The 14,879-nt window shown below is 46.7% G+C and overlaps 1 protein-coding gene across 1 annotated transcript in view; it reads left to right on the top strand.

Annotated features, from left to right (window-relative positions):
- Positions 1 to 14,879, top strand: part of LOC144828452 (ranBP-type and C3HC4-type zinc finger-containing protein 1-like) — a 540,072-nt gene that overhangs the window by 424,460 nt on the left and 100,733 nt on the right. Inside the window, exon 11 of the mRNA XM_078686629.1 lies at positions 8,562 to 8,741. Coding sequence (XP_078542755.1) covers positions 8,562 to 8,741 — 180 coding nt within the window. The remainder of the gene's footprint in view (positions 1 to 8,561; positions 8,742 to 14,879) is intronic.

The following is a 14,879-nucleotide window of genomic DNA, read 5'->3' as shown; positions in this document are numbered from 1 at the left end:
CCAAATTCTAAACGAATCTGAGCTTGTGAGGTATAGGATGGCAAATGGAAGAGAAGTCTGTAGGCCTTTGATATAGTTATATCTAGAAGTTTTGCATCAGTACCTCTTAGGGCCTCACTGCCATATGTGATTGATGACTCTATTTTAGTTTTCACCACTCGAAGCAGTGGCAATAGAGTCTCACCACTCAAGTTGGACTTTAGCTGTTTCAGTGTCATGGTTATTAGCATCCCTTTCCTCTTAATGGCTTCTAATTGATTTTGGTAGCGGCCACCTTTATCAACTATGATCCCAAGGTATTTATATTCTGAGCAGTTAGAAATTACTTTTGTGCCAAGTGTGCAACGTGTTGTTCCTAGTTATGGACAACACTTTGGTTTTGTTGATGTTGACTTCTAATAGACTGTCGTCGGCGTACCCATGGAGCGTGTTAATCAGATTTTGAAGGCCCACTTTTGTGTGGCTGACCAGGACCACGTCATCAGCATAAGATATGCTGGGCAATGCTTTTCCCCCTAACCGGGGGGCGTGGGAATTGCAAGCCTCTAGTGCGGGTGGCAGGTCAGCTGTAAATAGATTGAAGAGGGTAGGAGGTAGCACACACCCCTGCTTTAGGCCTTTTGTAGTTGGAATACGCCTAGAGAGGTGCGAGCCATTTCCAAGCATTACCTGGACCCACGTGTTCGTGTGCAATTCAATCAGGAGACTTAATAATGACGAGGGAATCCCCCAGGAGGCCAATTTTCACCAAAGGATTCCTCTGTTAACATTATCGAAGGCCGCCTTAAAGTCCACAAAGCAGAGATGGAGAGCCTGTTTGGTCGCTCTTGCCTTATCGATGAGTAATGAAACGGCCACCAGATTTGTTGTTGTTCCGGTGTCTCTGCAGAATCCCGTTTGGCTAGATGGTATTAGGCTATGGTTTGTTGCCCATTCTCGCAGCTGGGTCAATAGAAGGCCCGCAAAATATTTAGCCTCAATGTCTTGGAGTGCAATCAGGCGGTAGTTTTTTGGGAGTATTCTATCCCCTGCCTTGTAAATCGGTGAAATGATTGAGCCCCTCCATGAGGCAGGCAAGCGCCCCGAATTATTGACAGACATAAAGAGGGGGGTCAGCGTGTCAGCCCAATATTCCGGTTTGAGTTTAAAGAGGGCCAGCGGAATTCCATTAGGCCCGGCTGCGCCGTCTTTCCTGCCTTTGGAGATTAATTTCCTGATTAGGACCGCAGGAGGTTCAAGTTTGACATCTTCACATGGTGAGACTGTTTGAAGTGGTCGGCTCTCTAGCTGAACCTGGGGCTCGCTTGTTTTTGCGACCTGTAGATTGAAATGTACGTCAAGAAAAGATTCCCAAGACGATTTGGTTATATAAGATGTTATGCCATTACTTCTCGGATTTAACATTTTGTTTATAGTAGACCAAAATTGGGCGCTGTTATTATCCTTGGAAGCATAATGGAGTTTTGCCCAGAAATTTTCATCATTGGTTCTTTTGATTACCCATTTCAGCTTTTTGAGATCAGCACGATGCTTACGAAGCTGCGCTAGTAGTATTCCGTCACCCGGGCTTTTCTTCAACAGTCTTAACCCCATCCGCGCTAAGCATTTTACTGCTGTGCGCTAAAGATTCGCAATTACCGCGTTACATGACGAGCTCAGCTCGTCATGAGCGTACGACAGGCGTACCTCATGACGAGCTGAGCTCGTCATGAGCGTGGAAGGGGTTAAAGATCTGTTAATCATTTTTTTGTGGGATTTCATGGCCAGTTTCTGGGTGCCTGAGATCTTCCTTGCAACACCAGATGCAGATGGTGGAAAGTGCCGTACAGTTGTTGAATAATTGTTTGCAAACTCAGTCGTGAATTTTTCCCAACCTGTGACCTTTGCCCCTGCCTGCATGGCTGGTCGCTCCACACACCGCGCAGCTCCCTCACTGAGTGCCGGGACCCCCGACCCCTCCGCTGCTGCCTCGCACAGGCGTGTGCCTGGACCGTCACTCTACAGGCTCACTTCCTGCATTGTGCCCCTGATCGTCTTAGCGTTCCTTTCGCCTGTGTACAGCGTTGCTTGGTTATTTTGTTTTCTGTATTGTGTTGACCTGTATTTTCCCCAAATTGTGCCACCTGTGCCGTCCTCGTGTCCTTTCCGCCACTTGTCCCCCTCCCCGCCGCTGCTCCCCTGCGGCCCCGCCCAGCTTCGCTCGTAATTCCCGCCCATTGGTCCACCCCGCTCCCGCCTCCCAGCTGCCCCGCCCTCGCTCCGCCCCCACTACGCCATTTATGGCGGAGTCCACGCGTACGCGCAGTGCGCACACGCAGCGGGCGCGCCGATGGTGCGCCGAAGGCGCACCAAAGGTAAGCCCGTCTGCGCCCGTCCGCGCCTGGACCGCGCCCAGGGCCCGGACCCCTGGCCCCCACCGACGGAAGACGACCCGACTGTCCTACGACGCCACCAAACTCATCGCACTCAACGCCGGCAGACTCCCGGGCTGCTGCCGAGCCACCCCGAGACGCACCCACGGACCCTTCTGCTGCAACTCCTGCAAGTTCACCTGCATCCGGACCTGCACCACTCCAGCAGTGCCCAAGACCTCGACGAGCAACAGCAGCAGCCACCTGAAGTGCATCCTGCTCAACACCCGCTCAGTCCACAGACACGCCGTCGAGCTCTGGAACCTGTTCGACACCACAACCCCAGACGTCGCCTTCCTCACGGAAACCTGGATGAACGCCTCCTCAGTGCCCGACATCGCCATCCCGGACGGCTACAAGATCATCCGGAGGGACCGCGTCAACCAGACAGGAGGAGGTATCGCCATCATCCACAGGAACTCCATCCGCATCACGACCAACACCGACGACACCCTCGCACCCGCCGAGCACCTGCACTTCCAGATCCACATCAACCCCAAGACCACCCTCAGAGGCACGCTCATCTACAGACCCCCGGGACCACGAACACAATTCAGCGAAGACATCGCCGACTTCGTCAGCCCGCATGCCCTCCTTCCGCTGACTACATCCTCGTCGGGGACCTCAACTTCCACCTGGAGAACAACAACGACCGCAACACCACCACCCTGCTGGACAACCTCGCTAACCTCGGACTCAAGCAACTGGTGACCACCCCCACCCACTACGCCGGACACACACTCGACCCCGTCTTCTCCTCCAGCAAGGACATCGCCTTCAGCCACGCCACAGGACTCCACTGGACGGACCACAGCTGCGTCCACTTCAGCTTCAAAAGGACCACGATCCACCACCAACAGCAACATGTTGCACGCAGATGCTGGAACAAGATCACAGCCGACCAGCTCGCAACTTCCCTGCGCAAGAACCCACCCACCAGCGCAACGAACCCCAGCCAAGCGGCCACCAACCTCACGAAGTGGATCAGCGACTGCGCAGACGACCTCGCCCCCCTGAGGACCCCGCCTAGCAGACCCAGCAGCAAGAAAGCCCCATGGTTCACCGACGAACTCAAGAACTCGAAGAAGAACTGCAGAGCCCTTGAGAAAGCCTGGCGCAGAGTCCCAACAGCGGACAACATGACTGCCCTCAAGCTCGCCACCCGAAAACACCACCAACTGATCCACACCACCAAGAAAACTGCATTCAAGGAACGACTGGACAATAACGCACACAACAGCAAGGAACTCTTCATCATCGTTAAAGAGCTCTCCAACCCCGGAAACAACGACATCACCCCCTCGCAAGACCTCTGCAACTCCCTCGCCTCCTACTTCCACAACAAGATCGCGGACATACACAACAGCTTCAGCACTCAACCGACGCACGCCACGTCTGAACCACTGCCCCCCCACCACCACCCTCCGCGCCTGGACCCCGATCAGCACCGAAGACACCGTCCGCACAATGAACTCCATCCACTCCGGATCTCCGACCGACCCTTGCCCTCACCACGTCTTCAACAAGGCCGACGCTGTCATCGCACCCCACCTGCGGGACATCATCAACACCTCCTTCAACACCGCTACCTTCCATGAGAACTGGAAGCATGCCGAACTCAGCGCCCTACTAAAGAAGCCATCAGCCGACCCCACCGACCTCTAGAACTACCGTCCCATCTCTCTGCTCCCGTTCCCCGCTAAAGTCATCGAGAAGACCGTCAACAAGCAGCTGGCCGCCTTCCTCGAGACGAACGGATCCCTCGACCTTTCGCAGTCTGGCTTCCGGGCCAACCACAGCACCGAGACCGCCCTGATCGCAGCCACCGATGACATCCGAGCTCTGCTCGACAACGGAGAAACAGCGGCCCTCATCCTCCTAGACCTCTCCGCGGCCTTCGACACTGTCTGCCACCGTACCCTAGTACAGCGCCTCAGCAACGTCGGAATCCAGGAGAAGGCACTGGAGTGGACCATCTCCTTCCTCGCCGGAAGGACACAGAGTCCGCCTCCCCCCATTCAGATCAGAAGCCACCGAAGTCATCTGCGGCGTTCCTCAAGGCTCCTCACTCAGCCCAACCCTCTTCAACGTCTACATGAGCCCCCTCGCAGCCATCGCACGCCAGCACAACCTCAACATCATCTCCTACGCCGACGACACCCAGCTGATCCTCTCCCTCACCAACGACCCCGCCAGAGCCAACCTACACGAAGGGATGAAAAAGGTAGCCGAATGGATGAAGAACAGCCGCCTGAAACTGAACACGGACAAGACGGAAGTCCTCATCCTGGGATCCTCACCCTCCGCTTGGGACGACTCCTGGTGGCCCCCCGCCCTAGGCAGCGCACCCAAACCAACAGACCACGAACGCAACCTGGGCTTAATCCTGGACTCCTCCCTCTCCATGACCAGACAAGTCAACGCCGTCTCCTCGTCGTGCTTCAACATCTTACGCATGCTACGCAAGATCTTCCGGTGGATCCCCACCGAGACGGTCACCCAGGCCCTCGTCACCAGCCGACTGGACTACGGCAACTCCCTCTACGCCGGAACCACCGCCAAACTCCAGAAGAGACTCCAGCGGATCCAGAACGCCTCAGCACGACTCATCCTGGACATCCCCCGTCGCAACCACATCTCCGGACACCTGAGAGACCTGCACTGGCTCCCAGTCAACAAGAGAATCACCTTCCGTCCTCACCCACGCACACAAAGCCCTGCACAACCAAGGCCCAGGATACCTCAACAGCCACCTCAACTTCTACGCTCCCAAACGCCAGCTTCGTTCGACCGGCCACGCCCTCGCCGCCGTCCCCCGCATCCGAAGAGCCACCACAGGGGGTAGGTCCTTCTCCTACCTCGCCGCCAAGACCTGGAACTCCCTCCCGACCCACCTCCGCCTGACCCAGGACCACCTCGCCTTCAGGAAGCAGCTCAAGACCTGGCTGTTCGAGCAGTAGCGGACCCCCCCTCCCCAAGCGCCTTGAGACCCTCCGGGTGAGTAGCGCGCTATACAAATGCTTTGATTGATTGATTGATTGACCTGCTACTGTATTGCCCGAAGGGTAGTTTGAGTTGTTCAATTGCCTTTTTGCAGCTTGAAGTACCTACACAGTATTTGCTACCGAGGTTTTGATTTGTTTATGATTTATGGTGTGACTGTCCTGCAGACCTGTTGGATTTGAGAGTATGGCCTCAGGAAGGGCTCCTAGGATGACTTCTTGAGGGCGATGATCGCTATCACCCTTGTCCCCTAAGTTGAAGCCCAATATATGATGGAACAATGAAAGGGAGACTAAAGTGTAGTCAATAGTAGAGGTTGTTTTGCCTGAGGTGAATGAGGCCACAGATGGTGAATCATCAGGAAATCTACCATTTAGAGCCCTTAGGCCCATATGTTCTAGATCTTCCAATAGTGATTTTGCAAGCTTGGATGTTTTACATTGGCAACTAAATGATTGAGTTGGTATATTCCAATGGTACGTCTGGGCTTGAATATCACTGTTTGCGGAAGACCCTAAGATGCATTGATTAAGGTCTCCAGACAGAATTAGGTTTGTTGATGTTTGAGTAGTGATAACGTGATGTAAGTGGTCCATTAGAGGTTTCCCCTCATGACTCTTATTTTTTGGGTTAATATAAGTGTTGGTCAGCTGGATATATTTCTTTATGCCCCCAAAGTTAAGTGATATCTCTACTGTATTTGTGGCCGAGGAATTATTGCTTAAAGCCCGTGCGCTACCAATGGTTGATATTTTGAGGTAGGTTGCTAGGCCTCCTGACAACCGACCAAACTTGCTTTTCCTTGTTGCTGCAGAATGGTAACAGGTATAACCCTCTAGTTGAACCGGCTCTTCCAGCCATGTTTCCTGGAGAAGGATGATGTCAAATGTTTTCACGTATTGTATGAAATCAGTGTCCACTACTTTGTTGTTAAGCCCGTTTATGTTCCACGAGCATAGTTCTATGTGTGATGCTTCTATGGACATTTCCGGCTTTGTTGGATATCCTTGTCATTGGGAAATCATTGTTGTATTACTTATTCTGAGGAGCCGATGTTCAATCGTGCGATTCATGTTGGTAGGCCTTGAAATATTCTCCGCAGATGTTGCCTGAACTACTGTAGGAGAGCAACCCAATGCGCCACTCAGCACAGACCTTGTCGTTGGAGTTGTTTTGGGTGGTAGCTGCTTGGGCCTTTGGAGCAAGGGAACGGGTATCCTGTATCGTGGTGGACGGCTGTGCAAATCCCCCATATTTTAAGGAGACCTTTCTCTTCGATGATTTTATTAGCGATTTCAGGCGAAATCCATGTTGCTTTTGTCGCCTCGTTCCCATCCAACTTATCAGTTCTTATAAATTCTATAGATAGCAGGTCTGCTGAAGATAAGTCTTTTAGCGCTGGTATGGTGCTGAGTAATCGTAGTAGATACCCTCTGTTTAAGATATCGAACCGGCCCTTTGATTGGTACTCAGGAGTGAAAATGATGATGCTAGTCGGGAACTTGTTCGGAACATGCGACAGAGCAGTTAACTGAATGTTAGGGCCTTGAGTTCTTAAATTGTTATAGTCACACTGAGGCAATGTTCCAATGGAACTGTCTCCAGAGGGGAAGGTTATTGAAACGGGCACAGAAGGAGCTGCGGTGATGCTTGTGTGCGAAACCACATCATAATTAGTGGACCGTGTTGTTAATCGTGCCCGATATCAGAAAAAGCCATATATACACTGATGTTAAACAAGACCCTGCAACACGTTGGTTACATTTTCCTGTCATCTAGAGGTGATAGAAACATGCTCAAAGGTAAAAAACATGCTTGAACAACACTCTGTGATGGGTTGTTATGGACGCTTTAGGTTATAACTGTATTCTTAAGGTAGTGACAATGTGCTCAATGGTGCAAGACATGCTTCAAAATGCTCCATAAAGGACTGTTACGGCTGCTTTCAATTAAAGCTATATTCGAACCCCATGTGCACCATATATTAATGTGTGCACAAGTTGTAACTTACTTTTCATACAGGAAATCACAGCGCGTCTCGTGAAAACATGCACAGTGAATGGCGTATCTGATCGAAAAGTGTTTAAACTAACGTCAAGTGTCGAGCGTGAGCCTCAATCTGACGTGGCTCGTAGGTTGCTTCCTCTTAAATGTATATTAGCTGAAAAGTGACAATAGTGTATTTTAAAACAATGGTGTCATTCACCTGTATTCGAATTAAACACCCTGTGGATTAGTAAAAGCTGATAATGTGTTGCATGAAATTACAGCCGCACACAATAAGATGTATGCAAATACCAGATAAACACAAGGTTAAAACACCAAAGATAATGGTGGTTGCAGAGGAAAACTGTTTCTATACCAATACTTATAAAAAAATGTAGTTATAAAAAAATGGTAACGAACTTTAACATGGTCAAATTATGAACAGGTATATAAATCTCATAAGAAACATGAATATTCCAATCTGTCATTCATCCCAAAAGGCACATGGATTCCAATGTTTGTATCCAAAAGAATTAAAATCTCGCAAGTTGTTTATGAGGATCCATATTGGGTCTGGATTTCATTACTTCTAAGATGGTAAAACGCAGTTGCGCTATGTTGTGTCCAGCTTGAAGCCAATGCATGGCTGCAGTTGAGTTTTTGTTGTAGTTTTTGATGTTACTTTTGTGTTCAGTAATCACGATTTTTATTTTACGCTCAGTTTTCCCAACATATAGTTTATTTGAACTGAATGTTGTACTCTATATTACTTATTCTTCGCATATACAATAAAATAACTATTGCTGTATATGAAAAAAAGTAATATGTCTATAAAAAACAGATAACAGTAAGGGAGATATTAAAATGTAAGATTATAGAAAGGAACTCAAGTAAGCTTAATGTTTCTGGTGTTTCAACCACTGGTTAAAGGTAAGTATAATTTGTATTGTCTACAATGATGTATGTTAGATTTAGTCTATTGATTGATTATCACATCGAATTATATTTCCTTAAGTGGCACTTAGAGTACAGTCGGCCATTACTAGGGCATCCTAGTGTGTTTATTAGTCCTGGCATTACATTCCAAATGGTTCTGAAGTTTTAACAGTTCACTATCACTGTTTCAAAAGTGTGTATCTGGTTGTGTTGTCTTGGTTGTAGCTGGTATCTGCCGAGGAGTACAGGAAGTTCTTAGAACGTGGACTCACTGTTGCCGAGAGCCGGAGCAAGAACAGTTATCATTGCAAGACGGCGGACTGCAGAGGGTGGTGTATCTATGAGGACTTAGTTAACGAGTTTTGGTGCCCAATTTGCCAGAAGACAAACTGCTTGATTTGCAAGGTAATACACTTCTTAGCCGTGTATATTCATATCTATCCTGTTAGACTTATACAGGGGCCTACTTTAGGGCCCGATGCTCAGGTCTATGTCATCGCCTTTACTGTTAATGTTCCTCGAGGTACTGTGCTTGATTTTGCTGTCAATGCGAATGTTTGTCTTCACCTAAATATCAATAAACTTGATTATTAAAAAAAACACTTCTTAGCCAGAATGTTGCTTTCAAAGCTAAGTGGATGCTGGAACAGCAAACAGGATGATCTGTGATAAATAGTACTGTAAAGTATCACCTATTAATTAGCTACTTATAATGCCTACTATGTTATTCCAGCTTCAGTTGTTAGCTGGTATGGTATTTAATATGGGAGAAGTTGTAGGTAACACTTGCTTGGCATTTTTTGGCATTGAATGTCAATGTCAAAAACTTTCCGTAATCATCTAGTTGCTTTTCAAATTTAACTTTGTAGTCTTTTTAACTTCAATTGCTTAAACTTGACCCTCACCATCCACCATATTCTGCAATACAGTTTAAGGCCCTATGGCACTTGAGATAAAGTCACTTGTCCAAGAAGTGCGTTCAATTGGAAATTGACTGCATCCCTGGGGGCACTCATTGAGGAACAGATTCCTTGATTGATTCTTAATGAATGTTCTTGACACTAGGTCGATGATTGTGAAATTCAATATTTATTTCCTCATGTTCACAATTTTCTGTTTGTAATTGTATTTGTTTTCATACAATTGTTGATTCATTCATCCATGCACAAGTGTTTATAGCTCCAATGCATTTCGGGCAACCGCCCTTCATCTGGGAGCATATCTACAAGGAACGACATAAGTACGATTTACTATTTCATTACTTCATAGTATATGCAATAAAAATATACAAGCAAACAATATCGTGCAAACATATCGAAACTGCTACTTCCCAAATGTGACAATGTGTGGTGAAAGAAAACGTGAACGGTGCTGAAAAACATGCGGTGCATGCGGGTGTAATGCTCTACAATATGAGCGCACGACTTACTGGTGTGGGCGATTACTGGCTTAAAAACGCTGAGCCTGAAAAGAGAGAAGACGGGTGATAGAAAGGGTAAAGTGCGTCCGTCGACTAAATGGACTATAAAGTCAATGTTTATCGAACAATAATACAGGCTTAAATAGCTACTCACAATGGAGTGTGAATGCCGTAACACGATCTTCGTTTGGCTTAAAAAAATAGATGTAACTCCGCTCTGCTGTGCGGCGGAGTTTCGCGGAGTTTTATGGCAGCCATGTTAAAATCTGATCGTTCTTAACAAACAGACTAGGTCATGTGGGTGTATCGTGACCGAAGTAAGTCAACGGACTAGAGAGCGGACTGAGATGGTGTTGGACTGAGAAAACGATCTATATTAAGGAAACTTAAAGTTAAAAGAAGCTAAAAAAGCGGATAAAAGGTGTGAGATGCGTGGAAAAGATGTGAAAAGACTGATCTTAAACGTAAGCATATATAAAAAGCATATTTGTAAACATTAACATATATACGATCAGGAGGCAATACAGAACGAATGTTGCCCTAATACGTGCTGTTGAAGGTCACATCTAGTATAAACACACTTTATAGGTAACATGAGAACTCAATACAATCATTGAGTCCATGTGGTTTAGAGGCATTAAGTTTATAAATCCAATAATCTCTCGACGGAGTAGGTGTCTGCTGTTGTCTCTTCCCTCAAGTTTTTGAACCACTTCTAACACCATGAACTTGAGTTGAGAAATATTGTGATTCATTTTCATGAAGTGGTTTGCTACTGATGACTTAAGATTTTTAGTCCTTATATTAGATGTATGTTCATTGGGGCGAGTTTTTAGTTTGCACTCGGTTTTACCGACATAGACTTTGCCACAAGGGCATTTCAACAGGTAGATTACATTGTTCGTGTCGCACGTGGCTGTAACATTTAGGGCGATCTCCTGTCCCCTCATAGGATGCATCACTTTATTTCCTGGGATTATGTTGTTGCAATTATTGCAATTGGTGCATGGTCTAGTGCCACGCGCACTGCTGCCGGTTGTTTGTGGTGTTTGTAGAATTTCGCCTAAATTTGTTTCCTCGAGTCAAGGCGAATAAAGGTTGTTGATCAAAGATCCCTTTGAAATCCGGTTCTGCTTTTAACATTGGCCAATGTTTTAATATTATGTTTTTGAACGTTGAACTCACATTTAAAAATTTGGATACTATGACTATCCTGTCACTTTTGTGTTTAATTGTGGGTTTTAATAGATCCAAACGGTTCAGGTTATCAATCTGGGATTTGGCTGTGTTTATCAAATTTTCAGGATAACCTCATTCACAAAATATCTCTGCCATTTCCTCCAAACGTTCATTACATTTAGTTGGGTCGGAGGTAATGCGTTTCACTCGTAACATTTGTGATTTAGGAAGATGTTTCTTTAACGAGCCCTGATGGAAACTAGAACAATGTAGAACGTTATTGCGGTCGGTGGGTTTCCGGTATATTCGATGATGATACGATTGTTCTGTATTTGAATGAGCACGTCCAAAAAGGTTATGGTTTTAGAGTCAATCTTCCAGGTAAATTGGATGCGTTGATTCACTGAGTTAAGACAGTTCATAGCGTCTTCTAAGCTTTCTCTAGAATCTTTCCATAAGATGAATAAATCATCGATGTAGCGTGCATACATTTTTATATGTCTGTTCCAGTCCGTGTTGGACAATATGTGTTTGTTTTCATATTCGCCCATGTATACATTAGCGTATACGGGGGCTGCGCAATTTCCCATACTAGTGCCTACTAATTGCAAGTACCAATCGTTGTCATGTCTAAAGTAGCTCTGGTATAAAGTGAACACTACCAGTTCCATCAAAAATATTTGCATTGTTTCATCCAAATCCAGCTTGAGGATGGCTTGCTCCATAGCCTCTATTCCCTCCTTGTGGGGGATTGAAGTGTATAAGGAATCTCACACCTTTTTTCCGCTTTTTTAGCTTCTTTTAACTTTTAGTTTCCTTAATATAGACCGTTTTCTTAGTCCAACACCATCTCAGTCCGCTCTCTAGTCTGTTGACTTACTTCCGTCACATGATACACCCACATGACCTAGTCTGTTTGTTAAGACCGATCGAATTTTAACATGGCTGCCATAAAACTCCGCGAAACTCCGCCGCCCAGCAGAGCGGAGTTATATCTATTTTTTGGAGCCAAACGAAGATCGTGTTACCGCATTCACACTCCATCGTGAGTAGCTATTTAAGCCTGTATTATTGTTCGATAGACATTGACTTTATAGTCCATTTAGTCGACGGACGCACTTTACCCTTTCTATCACCCGTCTTCTCTCTTTTCAGGCTCAGCGTTTTTAAGCCATTAATCGCCCACACCAGTAAGTCGTGCTCTCATATTGTAGAGCATTACACCCGCATGCACCGCATGTTTTTCAGCACCGTTCACGTTTTCTTTCACCACACATTGTCACATTTGGGAAGTAGCAGTTTCGATATGTTTGCACGATACTGTTTGCTTGTATATTTTTATTGCATATACTATGACGTAATCAAATAGTAAATCGTACTTATGTCGTTCCTTGTAGATATGCTCCCAGATGAAGGGCGGTTGCCCGAAATGCATTGGAGCTATAAACACTTGTGCATGGATGAATGAATCAACAATTGTATGAAAACGAATACAATTACAAACAGAAAATTGTGAACATGAGGAAATAAATATTGAATTTCACAATCATCGACCTAGTGTCAAGAACATTCATTAAGAATCAATCAAGGAATCTATTCCTCTATGAGTGCCCCCAGGGATGTAGTCAATTTCCAATTGAACGCACTTCTTGGACCTAAATCCCAGTCGTCTATCGGAAGGGAGACGACTCCTAGGGAGCACCTACCAAACTTCACACTCTTCATTAACTTTTTTTGAAAAACAGCAGTGCACTGGTCCATTGACTTGAGAGTATAAAGTCACTTGTAACATGCATAGAGGACGGTAACACACACACACACAGAATGGCACTGTTGTTGAACTGCAGCAAGGCTATTGGCATGTCTTTTATAAGGTCAGCCCTGCTATCAAAGACCCCCACCTCCCTGCAAAGATAGGATTTAGCATCAGACCATTATGAGCTACATTTTCAGATGTTCATCCAGCATGAACTTGTTTACTGGCCAAAAGTAAAAACTACTAAACAGTCTATTTTCACCAGTTTGTTTATTTTTCTGTACCTTTGTTGATGCTGAAGTTAAAAATGTTCTCAGGTTTACAAAGTAACTTTTTCATTAGTTCTTCTACCATATTGTTACTTTTTCTAACATATTTTCGAATAAACTTCTGAGCAACAAAGAGCGCGATAAAATGGGCGTTTTCTGAAGAAGGTTGCACATTAACATATTAACACCAGATGTGTAGACATACCCACAGTGGACCAAACCAACCCACTTATCCCTTAGCCTTATGCACAGTTGGACTGGCTGTTACCTGGACAGACATTCTTCTTCTCCAGGAAAGTCTGAATGTGACTATGGTGGTCTCCAATAGTAGTTAATATTGTACTCATGCTGACTGAAATAGGGACCAAGCAGTTAACAGCAGCTGAGCTAAATTCAAGCACTAATTAAAACCTACATGTAATGGTTATTCCGTGACGTGAGTCACATGCTTGCTGTGCCACAGGACTCAAGCTGCACATCACTGAGGAGACCCAACTAGGCTGAAGCCACTCTGGTGTTACATGTGTTACCGTCTGGGTGGGACCGACCATGCCTGTTCCAGCCGAACTGTTCCTGTAAGGGCAGGGCCAAGGATTGATCTGCATAGGGCTGGACTCTGTCTGGAGTGGCACAGTGGGGAAAAAATCAATGGACTGAAATGCAGTCCAAGTAATTACCAGTGGCCGAGATTCATTCAAGCATTTCAACAATCCTATTTTTAGGTCGAGGCTACTGTCCCACAGCGAAGCAGTGGGGGGCGGAGCCGAAGATGTAATCACTTTAACAGAGTGGGGCTTTATCCTGCCTCTCTCTTCCATTGGCTAGCTTCGTAAATGGAGGCTAGCCATTGGAAGAGATGTGTGTCAATTACTATTTTCCCCGCCTTAATGCGATCCGTGGGCGTTTCTGCCCTTTTTTTAAGTCCCGCCCCTTTTTTCGTCCTTGTTTAATTCGCGCTCAGCACACCATGCCCGCTTTCACTTTCACAGCAGGGACAATGGCGGCCGTCGAGACTGTGATTGCTTTCTATGCTGCTCTTCTGAATTAAACGCAAAGCTCTTTGCTAACCTCAGTCAGCAGGGGGAAACGAGGCGTCTTCAAGTGAAGTGTCTGTCTGTCCATCCTGCCTGACACCTTCTCCGGTCTCCCGCCAGGGACGAGTGTCGACGCCTCTCCTGCGGGATCTACCGTTGCTGGTGCTTCACGTTCGGCTGCACCTCGGAGGAGCACGGCCCCCCTCAGGCCCACCCTCACCGTCTCATTACCACACCACTCTCCCCAGAAGGAGAGCAGATTGCAGAAGAAAGTCTGTCTAATCTCTGCCCTCAGCTGGAGGCCTGCCTGGGTGGATAATGGGATGCGGGTAGACGGGGGCGGCCCGAGTGGATAAGAAGGGCGCCCCTCCCCCTCCACCCCTTTCCATTTGAAAAGCCTGGCGGAGGGGGCTCGGCGACTGTACATATTTTCTACTAAAAGCTTTAATTTGAACAGCCTTTGAAAAATGAACCGGCGGAGGGAAGCCAAAATCAATATGCGCCCGAGCCAGGCTGACTGCACCGGTCGCACTCAGGCAATTTGGAAATCCTGCTGAGGTGACGGAAGGTGGGCGCCGGCAGGCGGGAGCAATCATATTTTATTTGGAAACTACGCCTCTGGCATCTTGTTTCCGGGGCCGCTGCTCAAGTTTAATATCCGTGTTTTTTTGTCTCGTTTAGCGCATAGGGGCTGAGGATGAGATCATGAGACAAAGACATGTTAGGTTCGCAAGAAAATGGACGCCTCTAGAACGAAAGCTTTTATTATAGGACCAAGGGGTTTATAATCAGTGTGTCATTAAAGCACTACTGATGCTCACTCAGACAGCTGTTGTAGAGACTGCATGTGACCAGTCACAAATGGTTCTTCCTGCATCCCGTACA

This window comes from Lissotriton helveticus, chromosome 4_1 (genome assembly GCF_964261635.1).
Source record: "Lissotriton helveticus chromosome 4_1, aLisHel1.1, whole genome shotgun sequence".
Taxonomy (NCBI): domain Eukaryota; kingdom Metazoa; phylum Chordata; class Amphibia; order Caudata; family Salamandridae; genus Lissotriton; species Lissotriton helveticus.
Note: the sequence above shows the minus strand (reverse complement) of the source record. Positions and strands in the feature narration are given on the sequence as shown.